Here is a 22,181-nt window from a genome sequence, read left to right on the forward strand (position 1 = left end):
TTTGCTTGGCCTCATCCCAAAATGTCAGCTCTATTTAAATATAAACGTATATATCCTATATGGTGAACGCCATAACTAAAAAAAAAAATCTAAATAGCAGATTCACAGTTTTTTCGTCTCTTCACAAAAAGTGATCAAAATGTCCTACACACTCCAAAATGGTATCACTGAGAACTACAGATTGCCCCGCAAAAAACACAGCTTCATAGACTAAAATATAAATAAAGTTATGGGGGTCAGAATATAGCAATGAAAGGAAAAAACTACGTCATATGCAATGTTAAAGGCGCCATTAGAAGGTAAAACAAGTTCTCATACGGTTATGTGATCTGAAAAAATAAATGTTATGTCTCTGGAAAGGCAGGGAGTAAAAAATGGAAATGCAAAACCAGAAAATCATCATGCAATTACCGTAAATAACACATAATCATTAAAGGGGTATTTCCATCATAGACAATGGGGGCTAGCACCTATATCGAGAACGGAGCAGGGAGTGCTGTGGCTGGAGGACCCCAGATTTCCCGAGGTCCGTCCACCACCAAGCGCAAATCCCCGCCTCTCCTATAGAAGTGAATGGGAGCGTACCGCGCATTCGCGGCCCATGCTACCATTCATTTCTATGAGGCCGAGGGAAATAGCCGAGCCAGGGCTCGGCTATTTTCGGCGGCCCCATAGAAATGAAAGGGTCATTCCCGGCCTTTTTAGTATAAATATAACCATTCCTGCATTTATGTCCATTGTCTGTATGAAGAAAGAGTATATTCTCGAAACGCATCACAGTTTTGGAAGAAAAATTTAAGCACTTTCAAGAAATCTTGGAGTCTGGAGCAGTTTTTTTATTTTTACTATTGAGACACATCTGTGCCTCAAACACTTTGCTCTGCAAGTTACAGAAGTACACCCCTGTGGACAGATGGTAAACCTAATCTTAACTGATTCAGGTTTATAACAAGAGCACTACTGTTAAAGATATCTATGTATCAAATATGTTATAGCACACAGATTAGTAGAGTAGAGAGATAAGAAAACTGGAGAACGTTCATAAATACTCAGTTCTGAGGGAGAAGGTACTGATTAGTCTCATTCTACTGTGAAACACAGGTGAAACAGCTTTAGGGCTCATGCACGCGACTTTACTGGCTCAGTGCGCTGTAGACTGCTATTGGCGGTCCACAATGCACGGGCACTGGCCGTGTGCCCTCTGTATTGCGGTGCGGACCCACTGACTTGAATGGGTTCACTATCCGCAAAATATCACCTATGACAGCTTGGGGCCTTCTGAAGGTTTCCAAACCTGTCATGATTAACTGCCTGTAAAGACATAAGGGAGGCACGGCACAGCAGGCAGCGCCTCAGAATGTCAAAGATAACAACAATATACTATTGCAGTCTGTGGGGCAAGTGTTCAGAAGATCGCAGGTTCCACTCCCCTAAGGCTGGGTTCAGACCTGAGTGTATTCGATATGCGCTTTTATCGGGCGTTTGTATTGGGCGTTTTTAATGGGCGGAAACAAGCAAACGCCCATTTAGGTGCGTTCCCGCTAAAGTCTGTGGGTGGGAACGCGCGACAATACGCCCCAAAGAAGCTCCTGTACTTCTTGAGGCGTAGGGCGTTTTACAGCGCGTTCGTACGTGCTGTAAAACGCTCAGGTGAGAACCATGCCCATAGGGAAACATTGGTTTTTGCCTGTTGAGCGTTATACAGCGCGTAGGAACGCGCTGTAAAACGCTCAGGTCTGAACCCTTAGGGGCTAAAGATTATAGTGTAAAACTGTAAAAAGATAAGATAAGTAAGCAATAAATAAAATAAACGTAACAGATGATATCAGTGAGTCCTAAAATGCCTAAGCTATTAAAATATAAAAATAATTTTCCTGCATGGGAAACAAAAGCCAAAAATCTACAATTCAAATTTTTTTGGTCACCTTGTCCGCCCAAAAAACTAAATGATAGTGATCAAAAATCCATACATACAGCAAAAATTGTACTAATAAAAACTACAGTTTGACCTGCAAAAAAAAGCTCTCATACAACAATGTGGACGGAAATAAAAAATATTACGGATGTCAGAAAGGTTTTAATTTTTTTTTAAACAAAATAAAAACTATACAAATTTTTTTCCACTTTCCAAGACATGGTAATTTAAAGGGATTCTGTCATCAGATTTAACCCCTCTAACCTAAACATATGCTCATGTCCAGACCAAGGGTCCATTCACACGTCCGTAATTTGGGTCCGCATTCGTTCCGCAATTTGCGGACCCATTCACTTTCAACGGGGCTGGAACGGATGCAAATCCACATTTCCTGGATCCGCATCCGAATTTTCGGGATCCGCATCCGTTTTTTCGGGATCCGTTTTTTCGGGATACGGAATTTAGTTCCTGAAAAGAATAGAACATGTCCTATTCTTGTCCGCAAATGCGGACCAGAAAAGGCATTTTCTATTATAGTGTCTGTGATGTGCGGTCCGCAAATTGCGGATCGCACATTGCAGGTGTCCGTGTTTTGCGGATCCGCAAAACACTTACGGACGTGTGAATGGACCCTAAGGCCGAATGCACACGGCCGTGTTCCGCGGCCGAGAGCGGTCCGTGGTAACCCGGCCGGAATTCCTGCTGACAGCAGGAGCGCACGGCGTCATAGCAACCAATGACGCCGTGCGCTCCTGCTGTCAGCAGGAATCCCGGCCGGGTTACCACGGACCGCTCTCGGCCGCGGAACATGGCCGTGTGCATTCGGCCTAATAAGAAGAATCCTAAGCTGGCCTTATTAAACCTCACTGTGGCTCTATTTGCCCAAAAAACAGGTTTTTATAACTTGTCAATCACTTACTTAAGGTGCCCAAGGGGAGGTCCGTTAATACAGGGTGCCCGCCCGCACCCCTCACCGCCCGGTGCCCAGCGCCACCTTCCCTGTCTTCAGCGCCGCCTTCTACAGCTTAGCGCCGCCTCCGCAATCCTCCCCGTCCCTCTGCCAGATCCCACGCCTGCGCACTAGGCTCAGCCTAATGCGCCCGTGCGGACTCCTGGCAGCGGCTTCTTTGAGCGAATTGCACATGAGCCGGCCTGATGCGCACTTCGCTCAACCCTGATATGACCTGCAGATTGGCTGAGCCTAGTGCGCATGCGCAGGATCTGGCAGAGGGACGGGGAAGATTGTGGAGGCGGCGCTGAGCTGTAGAAGGAGGCGCTGAAGACAGGGAAGGCGGCGCTGAAGACAGGGAAGGTGGCGCTGGGCACCAGACGGCGAGGGGTGCGGCTGGGCTCCCTGTATTAACGGACCTCACCTTGGGCACCTTAAGTAAGTGATTGACAGGTTATAAAAACCAGTTTTTTGGGCAAATAGAGCCACAGTGAGGTTTAATAAGGCCAGGTTAGGATTCTTCGTATTAGTCTGGACATGAGCATATGCTTAGGTTAGAGGGGTTAAATCTGATGACAGAATCCCTTTAAATGGTGCCATTAAAAACTACAACTTGTCCTGCAAATAAGGCCTCTTTCACACGGGCGTCATGGATTTGGGCCGGATAAGATGTGGGTGCCTCGCGGGAAAAACGCATTAAAATGTTTTGCACTCGCGCGGAAAAATCGGCATGTTTGGGTTAGGTGTTGTGTAGATTTTATTATTTTCCCTTATGACATGGTTATAAGGGAAAATAATAGCATTCTTAATACAGAATGATAAGTAAAATAGTGATGGATCATGTGATGGACCATGGTGATGGATCATGTGACGGACCATGTGATGAGCGCAGTGACGTCACCACAGGTCCATTTCCTCACAGATCATCAAAGATGAAGACCGAAGAGAAGCCGAGCTGCGCGAACAAGTGGATTAAGGTGAGTTAAATTTTTTTACTTTTTTTTTTAACCCCTCCATCACTATTTTACTCTACATTCTGTATTCAGAATGCTATTATTTTTCCTTATAAGGGAAAATAATAATGATCGGGTCCCCATCCCGATCATCATGCGTGAAAATCGCACCGCATCCGCACTTGCGGATGCTGTGCGATTTTCATGCAGCCCCATTCATTTCTATGCACAAAATAGAGCTTGCTGCGATTTTCATGCAACGCACAAGTGATGCGTGAAAATCACTGCTCATGTGCACAGCCCCATAGAAATTAATTCAGTGCAGGTGCAATGCGTTCACCTCAGGCATTGCGCCAGCGCGGAAATCTCACCCGTGTGAAAGAGGCCTGAGCCCTCACATGGCTATGTGAAAAGAAAATTAAAAAAAATGATGGCTCTTGGAATATGGGGAGGTAAAAATGATAGAGCAAAAACCTAAATGGGTCTGGTTCTTAAAGGCAAACAGCTCAATCAAGATGGCCGCCCCCATAATCATGTTCAGGAAATAAAAAATCTACAATAATACAAAAGAAACAGATTAGAAAAAAGCATGTGTGTCACTATCTGGTTGTAATTAGCAGAAAAATATAGGTGCCACATTTAAAGGCTTTGCAGTTTTTGGGTTAAGCTTCACATGATTTGTTTCTATCCATATAAGCCATTTAATGGAAAATTAAAGAGAAGAAACAAAACCATTTTGAATTCTGGTGATTGGGATGTAAAATGACAAATATTTGTAGCTCTTATGACAAGAAAAGAAGCCAGCTCGGTGATTTATGAGCTCCCATTGACCAAAAGAGCCCAATGACAGGTGAGATGAACCTGAAACTGTGAGAAAACGGCAAGAACTGTTCCTGATTCCCACTGAGAAGGTCCTTCTGTGAAAGCCTCGCACACTCTCCGCTGCCTGCAGGCTGTAAACAGAGCTGACAGCCGTTGCTTTATGGAGCTGATGTGGTTCCAAACACTTAAACCAGCAATTCGCATCTACAACAAAACCCAGGTCCGTAAAACAGGCAACGCAGAAAGCAAATATTGATGAGTAAACACAGGGGATGCTGGGTAACAGGAGCTGGCCACACAGTTATTGCAGGCGAGATGAATGAGTAACAGATGGCCTTACGCATCCATATTCCGGTTTAATGACTGCTACATCATATGAATTCAACTTTGCTGCGCAGACCTATATATCTATATATGTTGTATATATAGACAGTACTGTGCAAAAGGTTTGTGCCCATGTGGAACAATGCTGCAAAGTAAGAAAGCTTCAAAAATTTGAAGTGTTATTAGATTATTTTATCAAATAACAAATACAAAGTGAATAAAGTAAAAAGAAATCTAAATCAAATCAGTATTCACTGTGACCACCCTTTGGCTTCAGAACAGCATCAGTTCTTCTAGGTACATGTACACATCGTTTTTGAAGGAACTCGGCAGGAAGGTTGTTCCAGATCTTCTGTGGATGTAGACTTGCTCAAATTCTTCTGTCTCTTCATGTAATCCCAGACAGACTCAATGGTTTTGAGATCCCGGCTCTGGACTAGTGTTGAGCGAATCAAAGTCAGGGAAAATTCGATTCGCCGCAAAGCCGAATTTCCTCGTGCTTCGCGGTAGCGAATCCATTTTCCCTGAAATAGCGTAAAAAAACATCCATCTTGATTGAAGATCTCGCATGACGTCATCACAGGCCGCGTGAGATTTCGCTTTACATCTTCAATCAAGATGGCGGCTGGCCCAGCGCGAGCAAATGGATGACGTAAGTATGATTTCATTTTTTTATTTTACACTCTATCAGATGCCGTGATCAGCTATGAATGCGGCATCTGAGGGGTACAATGACGGGGGAGCGGCGCAATTGTCACTCCCTGTCATTGCACCCACTACTTACAAAGAAATCATATCACCACTAAGCAAATTTCTTTGTAAAATTCGGCAAAGTAGCCGAATCAAATTTTGCAATGCTTCGCTCATCTCTAGTGGGGGCCATCTCATCACTTCCAGGACTCCTTGTTCTTTTTTATGCTGAAGATAGTTTTTAATGACATTGGCTGTATCTTTGGCATCGTTGTTCTGCTGCAGAATAAATTTGGAGCCAATTAGATGCCGGTATCTGGGTCCCCTTTGTTTCTGCCAATTCTGAGCTGATGGCACTGATAGACATCTTCTGATTTCAGAGGGATGTATCATGGGGTGGCTTTCATCTACTGCACTAAGTTTTCAGCAAATGGAGTTGTGGGATTTGGTCAGAATTAATTGTGTCATCGATGCTGATTAACCAGACCAGGGCAGTGTTATAGACCGCTTATTTGTGCCAGTGACGTCACTGGGCTCACGGCAAGGTGGAAGTCTCCGCCTAGCATAGTGATGTGAAGCCCAGTACGTCACCGGCAGTAAAAAACCAGACCTTGCCCTGCGTGATGCAGCACAAGGCAGGGGGAAGCGTCGTAGCAAGGAAATGCTCCAATGCTCCACTCATACACAGTAAATGAGTAGGTAGCAGAGGTTATATCTGGGTTCAGCTCTGAACCTGGACAACCCCTTTAAATTACCCTCATTTGAACTACTCAGCAACCTCAAATTTTTCATAAAACAATTTGATTAATCATGTATAGCCCGAAAATTCAACTTACTCTAGAAGTGGGTGGTCAGGAGTACACTGCCAAATTACTATTTGCATAGGTGATCTTTTTGTTTTTGCATACTTGGCAAGGACATCTGTTTGATCATCCTGAAGGGTGTTTTCCATCATTTACTTATATCCATATAACGTAGTATGGGAATATTTGTCTAACAAATACAGTGATTGCATATAGTATGTGTTTATTAATATTTCTGGAGATACAGATTTACTAATAAAATGCCTGCTTATAAAGTACGGTACCGTTTTTTTTTTTTCTAATCTTTAAAAAAGGTAAAAAAACAAGTTGTGTATGGGGCCGTATCTCCATTTCCTACCAAAAATGGTGGGAATTCAGTTTCATTACACAAAAACAACAGAGTGAAGTACATGCTATGTTCATACTCAGTCATCTCCCTTTGTTTTCAACTAAAGGGTTAGAAAGTTTCTTGTCACAATTCAAGTAAATGGAACTGGAAAAACTACATGTATGTACTTTTCCAAGTTATTAGACGCACTACCAGTCTCACACAACAGTCACCACAGGTGCCATTATACAGGTGAAACTCGAAAAATTATAATCTCGTGCAAAAGTCCATTTATTTCAAAAGGAATTGCAGTAATGCAGCTTAAAATTTGAATTTTGTGAAAAGGTTCAATATTCTAGGCCCAAAGTCTCACACTCTAGTCAGCTAATTATTCTATAACCCCTGAGCAAAGGGTCAAAATTGTGACTTTGGGGTTTCATAAGCTGTAAGCCATAATCATCCAAATTATAACAAATAAAGGCTTGAAATATCTCGCTTTGCATGTAATGAGTCTCATATGTTAGTTTCACCTTTTAAGTTAGATTACTGAAATAAATGAACTTTGCACAATATTCCAATTTTTCGAGTTACACCTGTATCTTATGTTTGTGCCAATTATGATTTTTAAATGGGGTTATTCCAAAAATAAAATATACGCACACACAGACAGTGAGAGTGCAGTGCAATGCAAAAAAGAAAAAAAAGCCGCGTTCATCCTTTTTAGCTTCTTTACTCGCCTCTCTGTAGCTCTTGTATTTTTACTTTCTGTAGGTGGGCCGCAGCCCTCCTCTCGTCATTACCGCCATAGAAAATAGTTCATAACACACAGACCCAGTAATTCCACTTGCAAATAGCACTAAGGAATGTATTGCTTCCCCATCCCTAATTTCCTTCTCCACTGTCTAGAGAGAGCTATAGCTACATATTCCTATGACTATAGAAGTAGGACCGAATGATGCACCGCATCACTATGAGATCACTACGTCGGCACTGAGGGGAGGGGAGCAGGGAAGCTACTGAGCATGTTGGTCCACCAGTGAATGCAGGAGAAGGTGGACCAGAATTTTGGCCAGAGAAGAAACAGCAGGGGGCGGTTCAAAAAAATGCCCCCTTAAGAAAATCTGGCTGATCAGCAAGATCTTTTCACACTCTATGTGCTTCGTTAGAAAAGGTCTGGAGTTGGGACTTTTTCTTGATTTGCGGTCAGAAGCTAAAATGCATCAAATAAATACTAGAAGTAGAATAGAGAAGATGCTTTTTTTACTCATTAGAATTGCAATTTGAAACAGAAAAGTATAAAGGATGAAAAGGCTATCATCGCAGGATTACCCTGTAAAGACAGTACTTCTGTTGACCCTTGAATAAGAAATTGAATTTAGAGATTTTATAGCTGGAAATAGAAATGCACAATTTTGAACATCACTCCTGTAAGGTCACAGGCTGTATCTTGTCACCCCGGTGGTTACATGACTGTCTGGAGAGGGAGCAGAGACCACAACGATAAGGTACTAATTCTTTTGGCATTTTATAATATTCAAAGCTGTATTAAAATAATTTCTCATGGCTGGACAACAACAGAAATCAAGTAACCAACTTTTGGTTGAAGTTTTTTTTTAAAGTTTGTGTTGTAAGCAGAACGAAAAGGAAAAGCAGAAATTCAGGAAGACTGTACAAAAAATGGATTCCATTATAAATGGTTTATTTAAAAATACAGGTACAGCTGGAAGAAGTTAAATTTGCTATTGCCTGCCAGTTGGCATGCTGTACGACCGTGGGTCTATAACATGGTGTAGAGATTTCATGGGAATATCCTGATGGATATTTTGGTGATTCTATCAATAACTGTTTATCAGAAAATCAGGATTGTGCGATTCCCAAATATTTTATGTAAATTACCTCCAATCTGATGGGCACTCTTGAATATTTGTTGACTTTTTGTGAAAATTGTAGGTACAATTTACCCACCTTGACTCTTCTTAATTCCTACAAATTGGTTCTCTCATCCCATATGTAGACCCTTCCACCCTGGTGATTGTACAGTACTAACACTTCTAACCTCCTACCACGCTTAAACTCACAAACATGCTTTCTTTTGCTTTACGCTTCCTCGTCTCAATTTCCATGCAGGAAGTGGCACACTAACACTAAGTTTCCTGTAAATTCCTCCTGTCTCAACACTGCTCTTTCTCATGCCAAACACTAGTACCTCTCACTAATAAATTCCCTAACCCGCACTGTCTCTGCCAGCTCTTCTCGGTGTTTGGCTCATTCTGTAGCTTTCCCTCCTGTCACCCCATATTTTAGGAGAAATATTAATGTATAATAAAAATTAGTATTTGTATGTGTGGTGCACATTTTTAGTACTTGCGTTGGACACTATGGCCACATGCACAAATATACTGAATTATGAACCATTTAAAGTGGTGTCTGGTGGTTTTACTTTAATTGATTGTTAATATTTCGGCTAATGAGATGGTACCAGTAGGGGATTATAAAGCCACAACAGTTCTCCCAGTAAAACATTGGCTACATTATTCCATGTAAAAAAAAAGTAGACTGGCGCAAGGCAAATTCTAAGATTGACAGCAGGACAATTACAAATTTGTCTACAGACTAAACCGATGCAATCAAAAAGACCCTACATTGGCAGACGATACTATCACAGTCCTGAATTGGGGGCTATGTGCAGATGGACATTCTTGACTCTTACAGGGGTGGTCCAGTTGGGGAAACTTCACGTCATTACAGATGTGATGTTCACTGCTGAGAGGCCACAATGTAAACATATATGAGGGCGCCAACTGAAGTCATTGAGTATCCACCACATTTCGACAAGCACCTTTCAGTCTAGTGTAGAATTTGGCTCTTTAGTTACTGCATAAGGAGTAAATGGATAGGGGTCACCTGTAGGAAAGTCTACATACAGTATCTCGTATTGCGCCCTTCTAATCATTGTAGGAGCTGTCTCCTCTCGACAAGATAAGAATGTCAACCTGATCATTGTTTTAGGCCAAACATTAGGCCATGACCATTCCTAAAACTGAACAGTAGAGATTATATGAAGTCATTTATAGTTTATCATCTTGGCAGTCTACAACCACATGACTGGACTGCCAGTGTTTAGAATTCAGTTTGATTGATTCATCAAATAATAGACCGAATTTAAACTTAAAGGGGTTATGGAGCATTTTTTTGTCCATTCCACATCCTTATACATGCGTCCAATTTTATGCAGCGGCCACTTCTGGGACCACATGCTGTGTATTGAGGACGTGATCCTTGGCTGGATACAACGCTCAGCACAAGAAGGAGAATGAATCCAATGCTGAAGAGGGATTCATTCTCACGCATGTGCTGTGTGTTGTAACTGGGCTAGGATCATGTCCAAATGTACGGCATGTGATTCTGTACTGGTAAAATTGAGGCGGGAGCACAGCTTTGCCCGGTAAGCAATTTTTAATATGTGCCAATGTAAAAGTTATTACAAGGGGGAATACATGTAATAAAAAATTGCTGGATAACCCCTTCAATGTCATTTTTTCAAGGACAAGGACATTTTTCGTATGTCCGGTTACTGAGGAGATGCAATAGTGACTGATGCGCTTTCTATTTCTCTATCTATGACAATTTTGACATTTTCATTTTAAGCCCTCTTTAAATCAACCGGTTAAAGCATCTTCTTTATGACAACTGTGAGCTAAAAGTTACAGAATAAAAGCAGCCAGGGTTGGCCATTTTTAAGTATTGGAGAGGTCTCCTTTGTACAGGGTCCACAAAAATATACACAAACACATTCCTGATTTCACCATCTCACCAAGTCTCTCATTGTTGTTCATGTTACTCCTATAGTCATAACCCTTTGAGTACTTGGGGTAGAATTCTCTACAATATGGTAGGAATGACGACGTGGTGCTTTAAATGAAAGCTCTTCCTTTTAGGGTTTCCATTGATTCAGAAGGAAGCAAAAAACTGCTCATTATGTACCCTAATAAGCCTTACCCCCATAACAGATTCCAAAAAAGTTATGGTAAAAGTGTGTAATACAAATAAAACTGGGCAATAATCGGTTAACTGAAATAGAGATTGGTTTGCGTACTTATACTACTGAAAAGCTGGATAAGTGCCTGAGAAGAACGCTTAAAATGAATAATTTATTATGTTATTGTTAAAATATAATGGCTACCCGCCAACAAGACATTTCAGGCTAGGTGTAATGAGGTAGTGGACTCTACATATATATATCCAGCCACTATTCCCATTAACACCACTGAACAAAGAAAACTGTGTGGTGCCGGGGGATATATTGTTTCCTCCACAATTGCACCACACACCCACAGATAATCTGTATTTACATGGTAGGTAACTGTTAGCTCACAGGTCATACAGGGCTGATTCCAGAGTTTTCTGACAGGGGGCGATTGGTTTAGTGTGCGATTGTAGCCACCAATCAACCTCAGTGTCATAGTCCAGCCCCAACTGATCTGATCCTAATGTAGCGTCCACTCCTATTTGGGCAGCTTTTCATCAGAAGCAGAGTATGGTGGCATCCAGCTCCAGGTTGCCCATGTATTTGGCGATTCCTGTGAGCTGGAAAGGACAGGGCGCAGCGCTGCATGCTGGAGACGCCACACGTGCAGCGCCAAGTTGCACAGCCTACGGGCTCTGAGGTTGATTGGTGGCTACAATCGCACACTAAACCAATCGCCCCCTGTCAGAAAACTCTGGAATCAGCCCTGTATGACCTGTGAGCTAACAGATACATACCAAGTAAATACAGATTATCTGTGGGTGTGTGGTGCAACTGTGGAGGAAACAATATATCCCCCGGCACCACACAGTTTTCTTTGTTCAATGGTGTTAATGGGAATTGTGGCTGGATATATATATGTAGAGTCCACTACCTCATTACACCTAGCCTGAAATGTCTTGTTGTCGGGTAGCCATTATATTTTAACAATAACATAATAAGTTATTCATTTTAAGCGTTCTTCTTAGGCAGTTATCCAGCTGAAACTGGGCAATACTCTACAACTCCTTTTTGTAGCAAGTTATTAAAATAAAAATCTGAAGGAGAAATAATAAAAACTAAAAAAAGAAAATAAAAGTAAAACATTACTTTATAACTGAACTACTTTTAGGTTTATTAACGTGGCAAAACCACACACGGATACAAGGTGTGGGAGCTGGAACCAGTTGGAAAACTGTGAGGTCTCAGGCTCCAAAATAGATGACCTATTTGTTTCGCTCGCTCAGTTTTCCCAAAAATGAATTCAATTTCCCAACCTGAGATTTCTCTGATTGTGAACATCTGCAAGGCAAACACCGTAGTCTTAACTCCAACAATATAGCCAATGGTTTGAAGTGTACACCCTTATATGCAGTACTGAGAAAAACACGGGTATAAAAAACCAAAAAAATATGTGCAAAAATTGTAACATTAATGGTCGTATTAAATGTTAAATTTCCATTGTCGTGCTGCCACCACAGGGACATATTTGCAGCGCTGCCCCATTTGACAAATGTGGAAATGTAATAGCTGGTGACGATTAGCAACATAAGATATAAAGCTAAAAAAAAGCCATGAACATATTGTCATACCAAGAATTAAACTCCTTAACCCCTTCTACCCTGGGCCAGTTTTGCAATTTTCAAAACTTTAATTTCTCTGCTTTTAAAACAGAAAGTGATACCTCATAAAATATTCATTACTTAACATCCCCATATGTCTCCTTTATGTTGGCATCTTTTTGTAAATGTCATTTTATTTTTTTAGGACGTTACAAGGCTTAGAAGTTTAGAAGCAATTCTTAAAATTTTTAAGAACATTTCCAAAACCCACTTTTTAAGGACCATTTCAGGTCTGAAGTCCCTTTGTGGGGCTTACATAGTAGAAACCCCCCCATAAATGACCCCATTGTAGAAACTACACCCTTAAGTTACTTAAAACTGATTTTACAACCTTTGTTAACCCTTTAGGTGTTCCACAAGAATTGAAGGAAAATGGAGATGACATTTCTAAAGTTCACTTTTTTAGCTGATTTTCAATTTGAATCCATTTTTTTCTTTAACACATCAAGGGTTAACAGCCAAACAAAACTTAATATTTATTACCCTGATTCTGCGGTTTACAGAAACACCCCACATGTGGTCGTAAACTGATGTAAGGGCACAAGGCAGGGTGCAGAAGAACAGCAACGCCATATGGTTTTTGGAAGGCAGATTTTGCTGGACTGGTTTTTAGATGCCATGTCCCATTTGAAGCCTCCCTGATGCACCCTTACAGTAGAAACTCCCAAAAAGTGACCCCATTTTGGAAACTAGGGGATAAGGTGCCATTTTATTGGTACCATTTTTGGGTACATATGATTTTTTTGATCATTCATTATTACACTTCATGGGTCAAAGTGACCAAATTTTTTTTAATTTTGGCACAGTTTTATTTATTTTTTTACAGCGTTCACCTGAGGGGTTAGGTCATGTGATATTTTTATAGAGCAGATCGTTACGGACGTGGCAATACCCAATATGTATACTTTTTCTTATTTATTTAAGTTTTACACAATAATAGCATTTTTTAAACCAAAAAATGTTTTAGTGAATCTCTAGTCTGAGTTATAGCTTTTTTGAACGATTGTCTTAGGTAGGATCTCATTTTTTGTGGGATGAGGTGATGGTTTTATTGGTAACATTTTGGGGGAAATATGCCTTTTTGATCGCTTGGTGTTGCACTTTTTGTGATGTAACAAAAATGGCTTTTTGGACACTTTTTTTTTTTTACGGTGTTCACCTGAGGGGTTAGGTCATGTGATATTTTTATACAGCTGGTTGTTACGGACATGGAGATACCTAATATGTATACTTTTTTTTATTTATTTTACTTTAACACAATAATAGCATATTTGAAAGAATAAAATGATGTTTTAGTGTCTCCATGTTCTGAGAGCTATAGTTTTTAATTTTTGTAAGCGATTTTCTGTTATGTAGGGTCTCATTTTTTGCAGGATGAGGTGACGGTATTATTGGTACCATTTTGTTTGACATATTTGATCGCTTGGTTTTGCACTTTTTGTGATGTAAGGTGACAAAAATGGCTTTTTTGTACACAGTTTTTATTTTAATTTTTATGGTGTTTATCGGACGGGGATCATCTTGTTATACATTTATAGAGCCGGTAGTTACGGACGCAGCTATACCTTATATGTGTGTTTTTCCTTTTTTTTTCTATTTTTTATTATGAAATCTGAGTAAAGGGAAGTTTTTTTTTTTTTTTTTTACTTGAAACTTTTTTTATTTATTAAAAACACTATTTTTTATCTTTATTTCTGTCCCACTCTGGGACTTCAACTTTTGGGGGTCTGATCCCCTATGCAATGAATTACAATACATCTGTATTGTAATGCATTGCCTGTTAGTGTATTACACTGAGTAATACACTAACAGGTTGCCTAGGAGACCCAGTCTGAGGCTGGACCTACTGGGCACCCGTAGAAGGCAGGTCCCGATGCCGTGCAAGGGGACTTGATGGGCTCCCTCACCTGCAGCAAACCGCTTCTATGTCGCGGTCAGCGCTGACCGCGGTATAGAAGGGGTTAATCCGCCGGCATCACTGTAAATAACGATGATGGCGGATACAGCAGGGCCCTGGCTGCAGTGATCAGGCGCGCACCGCTTTCTAATTCGTTTTTTATGACAATTCTTGAAGGCAAAGTGACCAAACTGCAGCAATCCTGCCACTGTTTTGTTTTATTTTTGTTACAGACATGGCAATACCAACCATGTTTTTTTCAATTATCTCCAATAATAAAGTGCTTGATAAATGGATAAGGTTATTTGGGGGGGGAGATTTTATAATAATTTTCTTTTTGATTTTTCTAAAACTGGGGGACGTTAGGTGCTCTGTGGTTACTACCAGCCTCCAATGCCATACATGTACAGCATTCTGATACTGTTGACCTATCCTCACAATAGCTCATCAATATCAGTTTGGCGGTGATCCCTCCCCCGGCACCCCCACCTAGTAGTTGTAAATACATTGCACCGCCGCTATAAGTTAGTGAAGAGGCCAAAGCATTTGCACAAGTGCCATGGTCTGTTCAAACAGCTGATTGCCAGGGGTTCCGGGAGTCAGACCCCTGCTTATCGGATACTGATGGCCTATCCTGAGTATACCCCTTTAAAGGGTTAAAAACCTATTTGGATATGTGTGTACATTCAATTTTCTAATTTGGAATTAAATATGCAGACTCCAAAAATTTCAGTATGAGGCAGAAGGCGAATTACTGCATTCCTTTATTTCGTCTCTGCTTATGCCAATCGTAGGATCTGATGAGTAGCAGGTTATAGCTAATATGCACTGAATATCAGAAGGAGAAGTACTGTAGTCCTTTCCTTCTTTTTTTGTGGTGTCAGTGGCAGGATCTAATAAGGAGCAGGGTATAGCTAATATATGCTGAATATCTAATCAATCTTGCTTACTGATATAGTCCTGTGATTACAGCACATAACTGGCACGAGGGGAGGAGCTGAAAGTACTATGTTACTCACTTTGTAGAGATAATGTGTCACGGACGTTCCCGTGACAGGTGCCAGGAGATCAGTGAGACTGGCACCACGTGGTTTGATCTGACAGGTTCGTTGTGGATCAATTCGTGTCCGTTTCTGGTAATGGCCACACCCCTTGCCTCAGGTGTTGCTTATGTGGTCATTTAACCTTTACTATTTATTGTGACTTCTCCCACCATGCTGTGCGGTTTATAGCTTCAGTCTTGTTGTGGATTGCGGGTGTTTGGATCTCGGTGGAGTGCTTCCATAGCCATTTGAAGTTAAGTGTCTCCTTCCCCTGTTGTTTATTGTTGGGATTTTCTTGTGTTGCTCTTTTCCCTGCCATTTGTGTTTAGGCCTGAGGGAGACTCCTATTCGTCCTACCGTTTGGAGGAACAGGTTGTCTCTTCTCCTGACATTAGTACCAGGGTCCTACAGGGTGAGTTAGGTCTTTTGGTTCCTGTGTATGAACTCACCTACCTCTGGGGTCAGTTCATACTTGCAGTCAGTCAGGACTTTGATTAGGGTTTCTCTAGGAGGGGACCTGCTCCTTTCCCTAGTTTCCAGGCCTTATCCCCTCAACCCTTTCCCTCCTACGTTCGGTGTGGGTTTTACTCCCACACCGAAGCCTGACATAATGACAATGACTGGGCTACAGCTCCAGGTATGAAGGTATGTATGGATTTATTGCCTCTTAGTATGAACTAAAAAGTTTTCACTCACTAACAGCAAACTCATTACAAATAGTGAGGCATTGAAAGTATATCTCAAAGTTTTAGAATATTTTATCTATACCGTTATTTTAAAATCCCTTACATGAACACTGATGACTTGCCCGAGGGGCTGTAAGCTCATTCTGGACATGGGTCCCTGGATTTGTGGATAATGACCGATCCACCCTATAACAATATATAGCATTCTTATGACAATCGAACAGATGGAAATCTAATATGATGTTTGCATTTGACACAACAGTACCTCATAACTTTTTTAGGCAACAAAAAAAAGAAAACAATTGTATATGGAAGGAAAACAGAAACTATTACAGCGAAACTGGGCAGTCATATAAGAGGTTTTCACCTTGGAAGCTGGATCAAAGCAGGTCTTCTGTGCAGTTACAATGTCCGTACAGATCTGTTTGCTCTCTCTCAGCAGATGAAGCTCCTTTTCCAGATGTTTGCACTGTGGGGGGGGGGGGGATAATAGAATATCATGAAATGAAACATTTTAGACACTTCTAAATTCATCTTTCAAGAAAAAATAGCTTCTTCTGACTTATTGGCAATGAGTGAAAAGGTGCTTTTAGGCATGCTGGCGAAAGGAATTTACAATATTATGTGTTATGAAGGGAGATAGGAAAAAGAGACAGAACCTTGGGATGGACAGAAATTTACTATGGAAAATATTTATACCCACACCGGCTCATTTCCCCCCGTGAAGCTATGGCAGTCATTCATTTCAGATGAACTAATTAAGTATGTCCATGGTCCACAGATGTAAGGATGTGTTTATTTGTCAATTATGGTTTTCAATGCTTATTGCTGTAGACTCAAGTATATTAATATAGTCACTGAAAGAAACCATTTCCATTCCAAATAATGTTTACCAAAACATTTCACCAAAATCTTCTGATATTTGCTAATATTACGTAGAACTAACATACATCAATCAGCCATGACATTAAAGGGGCATTCCCATCACAGACAATGGGGGCATATCACTAGGATATGCCCCCATTGTCTGATAGGTGCCGGTCCCACCACTGGGACCCGCACCTACAACGGGAATGGAGCAGGGAGATCTGTGGCTGGAGGACCCTGGATTTCCTGGGGTCCATCCACCACCAAGCACTGCTCCCATAGAAGTGAATGGAAGTGCACCGCACGGCCCCTGTTCCCATTCATTTCTATGGGGCAGACAGAAATAGCCGAGCCAGCGCTTGGCTATTTTCGGCAGCCCTATTGAAATGAATGGAGGGCGGCTGCTCATGCGCAGTGTGTCCTCTGTTCATTTCCCCGCTCCGTTCTCATTGTGGATGCGGGTCCCAGAGGTGGGACCCGCACCTATCAGAAAATGGGGGCATATCCTAGCGATATGCCCCCATTCTCTGAGATGGCAAAACCCTTTTAAAACTGCCTGCCTAATATTGTGTAGGTCACCGTTCGAGCTGCCAAAACAGCTGGGACCAGTTAAAGTGTAGACTCTTAAAAAGCGTCCTGTGTTAAAAATGAGCAAATCAATTCATCTCATGATCAAGTATTCTTCATCTGCAAGAGGCTGTCCCTGCTGTTGAAGAAGTGCCGCCTACAGCTTAATTGGCAGGGCTGGAAATCTTGTCGCTGCTGCTCCGAGTAGCGACTCAAAAGCAGAGCCTCTACTTCCGGAGTGTTCATATATAGCGGCGCATGAACAGTTGGTGCTACGGTAGCGGAAGCATAGTCTTTGCATTTGCACCACTACTCAGAACAGTGGCACAGGAAAGATATTGTCAGGGTGAGATTTCAATTAAGCAGCAAGGGGGATCTTCTTCCACAGCAGGGACAGCCCTTTTCAGGTGAATAATGCTCGTTGATGCGACAAATTGATTATTACAAATTAATTTGCTCATCTCTAGTCCTGTGCTATCTGGCACCAAGACATTAGCAGCAGTACCTTTAAAGGGAATGTGTCATCAGAAAAATCAATTTTTATGTTTAACATATTTTTAAAGAATTTTTTATGTTGTTTTTAATTTTCCATGTATTCCATATACTTCAACATAAAATCCTGCAGTTTTCACACTAGCTACTTTATGTCTAATAATTGGCGCCACTTCTTGGTTTGTACAGATCACTTTACTGCAGTTAACTCATTCTACTCCTGCCTGTAATTATATCACCTCTGTGTATAGAAAAGACAGGATCCTCCATTCACAATAGGTGATCAAAGCTTATCTACTCCCTCCCTGTACAATGACCTCTGCACAGGTCACAGAGCATGCCTAGAAAACTCTCCCATAGAAGTCAATGAGGTCCCCTCCTGACCATTGTGTCTATGGACCATGGGGCTGCCGTAAAGGAATTTTATTAGTGCTTTCTAAATGCTGTAAAGAACAGCTCAGGCAAGATGGCAGGCCCCATAGTCATGTTCAAGAAATAAAATTTAAAAAACTACAATCAGAAAATAAAAACAAATTAGATAAAAAGGAGATGTGTCCCTATCTGGTTTTAACTTGCAGAAACATTTTTGGTGACACATTTCCTTTAAGTCCTGTCAGGTATGTGTTGGGGCCTCCATTGGATTGGACAGCACATCGTACTCGATTGAATTGAGATTGTTGGGAATTTGGAGGGCAAATCAAAACTCTGAACTCTATTATATTCCTCAAACCATTTTTCCTTCTTCCACCAATTTTAACTTCAGACCTGACTGTTCAGTTGGTGTGTAATATATCCACCCACCCTATGGAAGGTGTTATTATCACAAGATAATACATTTTATTCACCTGTCCATGGTTTTAATAACTCACACCAATACCTGTCCCATGAAGGACTCACGATCACATTCTGGGTTTCCACTTTGAGTTTTTTTAACGCAGTTTTTAGAGCCAAAACCAGGAGTGGATAAAAAAAAGAGGTGAGGTAGGATCTGTCCTTTATGCTTCATTCACACAGTCAGTGTTCGGTCAGTGATTTCCATCAGCGATTTTGAACCAAAACCAGGTGCGGCTCTAAACACAGAACAGGTGTAGATCTTTCCCTTATACCTTATGTCTATGGAGGCTCCAATCTTGGTGTTGACTCACAATCACTGATGGAAATTACTGACCAAAACACTGATATGTGAATGAGGCTTTATACTTATTCACCCTTTATAATCCATACTTGGCTTTGGCTACAAAAACTAATCAGAAAACATGAATGTGGAAACCCAGCCTCAAACATGTAATACACATCAGATAATTGTGTGTATGGTGGCAGCTGACTGATCGGAACATGGCTGACCATGGGTTCTCCCTGGACAAAAACAGTCCCAGAAGGATCTGGCAGCCACTTATCCCTCTCCTTGTAACTACAGAATCAGGGCCATAATTATTGAGTTTTGTTTGTCTGTTAACCCTTGCTTTGTAACTGGAAAAAAATTATTAAAATGGAAAATCTGCCAAAAAAGTGAAATTTTGAAATTGTATCTCTATATTACATTAATTCTTGTGGAACACCTAAAGGGTTAACAAAGTTTGTAAAATCTGTTTTGAATACCTTGAGGGGTTTAGTTTCTAGAATGGGTGGTCATTTTTGGGTGGTTTCTATTATGTAAGCCTCACAAAGTGACTTCAGACCTGAACTGGTCCTGAAAAAGTGGGTTTTTGAAAGTTTCTGAAAAATTTCAAGATTTGCTTCTAAACTTCTAAGCCTTGTAACGTCCCCAAAAAATAAAATGTCATTCACAAAATGATCCAAACATGAAGTAGACATATGGGGAATGTAAAATTTTTGGTAAATTTTGTATTTTTTTATAAATAAAAATGAAATTTTTTGACTCCATTTTACCAGTGTCACGAAGTACAATATGTGATGAAAATACAATCTCAGAATGGCCTGGATAAGTCGAAGCGTTTTAAAGTTATCACCACATAAAGTGACACTGGTCAGATTTGCAAAAAATGGCCTGGTCCTTAAGGTGAAAATGAGCCCGGTCCCTAAGGGGTTAAAGGGGTTGTCCAGATTTTCAAGTTATCCTCTCCACACCATAGAGCATAACTATATGATTAGTGGGGTCTGATTCTGCGACCCCCACTGATCCCAGGAACGGGTCCTTTTCCCCCTTTTTGATGGTGTGACAGGCTACACATATGCCCTGCTGCTCTATTTATTCTCTTTGGGACCACTGGAAATAGCCAGCGCTGTACTCTGCCATCTCCAGCGACCCCATAGAGCAGGGATGGCCAACCAGCGGCTCTTCAGCTGTTGGAAAACTACAATTCCCACCATGCCCTGCTGTAGGCTGATAGCTGTAGGCAGTCTTTGCATGCTGGGAGTTGTAGTCTTGCAACAGCTGGAGAGCCGCAGGTTGGCCATCCCTGCCATAGAGAATGGATGGAGAGGCAGGGCATATGCTCGACCTGCCACACAATCAAGAAGGGGGATCAGTGGGGTCTCCAGCGTTCAGACCCCCACAGATCACCTGGTTACCCTCGATCCTGTGGATAGAGGATAACTAGAAAAGTGAACACAGGCCCTTTAACAGGCGAGCATTTCTATTTTATTTTGACACATATTTTGGGCTGGATTTGTTATTTAAATTTTATTTTACACCCAAAGAAAACCTTTAAGGATAGGGAATCTGAAAAGGTCCAACAGCTATGACACGACAGGTGATAAGTGTCTGATTGATGGGTGTCTGACTGCTGGGACCCCCATTATCAAGGGATTGTGGTCTTAAGACCCTTGTGTACATAGATTGGCGGTAATGTAATTAAATGTCTCAGGACCCCTTTTTTATGATCAGTAGGTGTTCCAGCAGTCAGACCCCAGCAATCTGATATGTATCACCTATCCTGTAGATAGGCAATAGGTCATTATGGTAGGACAACCCTTTTAATTATATTGTAGATTATGTACAATATGAGGAGGTTACGATTTGGTAAATTTCATGCTAGACATTTATGCTTAAAGGGGTTAAAGGGTTTGTCTCACTTCAGTAAATGGCATTTATCATGCAGTTAATAAAAGGCACTTACTAATGTATTGTGATTGTTCATATTGCCTCCTTTCCATCACATTATACACAGCACGTATCCGTGGTTATTACCACTGTGTAATCCAGCAGTGGTTGCCGTGCTTACACACTATAGGGAAAGGCTGGAAGTGCTCATAGGCCAACACCTTTACCTATAGTGTGCAAGCACGGCCACCGCTGCTGGATTGCAGAGTGGTCAAGACCATGGATACGTGCCGTGTATAATGTGATGGAAAAGAGTCAATATGGACAATCACAATACATTAGTAAGTGCCTTGTATTTACTTTATCTACATGATAAATGCCAATTGCTGAAGTGAGACAGCCCCTTTGACCACTTTAGGTGTGTACACTTAATAGGGTTAGGCAAAAATTTCTTGGTGTGTGCATTGCGTGTTTCCTATGTGTGATTGGTGTGTGCTATATATGTTCTATGTATCAGTGGTGTATGTGCAGTAGGTGACATATGCATCAGTGGCATGTGAGCCACGTATAAGTGTCCTGTGTGCCACATGTGTCCAATGAGTGATTGGTCTGCGCTGCATGTGTCTTGTTTCTGACTGACCTAAGTGCAGGATATCCATATATGTGTAAATTCTGCCACATGCATGTTTGTGCATTTTACTGTGAATGTCTGCCATCATACTTCATCTTTAATATTTCTGTTATCACTGTAAGGGCTCATGAACACGATCATTGGATGTTTTGCAGTCTGCAAATTGCGCAAAACATGGATACCGGGTGTGTGCATTCCACATTATGCGGAACAGAACAGCCGGCCTCTAATAGAACAGTCCTATCCTTGTCTGTAATGCCGACAATAATAGGACACGTTCTATCATTTTGCAGAACAGCCATGCGGACATACAGACACGGAATGCACACAGACATTTTTTTTTTTTTTTTGTGGCCCCATTAAAGTGAAGTGAACGATACAGACATGGAAAAAAAAATAAGTTAGTGTGCAGGAGCCCGAAGGTGGGCCCTAAGTACCCCAGTCCGACACTGCCTGTATCTATTGCTTTGCATACTGTAGGCTGGTGATATCCATGTGCCTCTATTTTTTTAGAAGTACTAGGTGACTGGGGCCTTGTATGTAATGTGGGTAGTAGAAATGTATGTGAAATAATATTCATAC

General features: G+C 41.3%; 1 protein-coding gene across 3 annotated transcripts in view; it reads right to left on the reverse strand.

Annotated features, from left to right (window-relative positions):
• MIPOL1 (mirror-image polydactyly 1) overlaps positions 1–22,181 on the reverse strand; it is a 384,033-nt gene that overhangs the window by 141,453 nt on the left and 220,399 nt on the right. For all 3 annotated transcript variants that reach the window (XM_040412311.1, XM_040412310.1, XM_040412313.1), the window contains one exon: positions 16,406–16,507. In XM_040412311.1, the coding sequence (XP_040268245.1) occupies positions 16,406–16,507 (102 nt within the window). The remainder of the gene's footprint in view (positions 1–16,405; positions 16,508–22,181) is intronic.

The sequence above is a fragment of the Bufo bufo genome, chromosome 11 (genome assembly GCF_905171765.1).
Source record: "Bufo bufo chromosome 11, aBufBuf1.1, whole genome shotgun sequence".
NCBI lineage: Eukaryota > Metazoa > Chordata > Amphibia > Anura > Bufonidae > Bufo > Bufo bufo.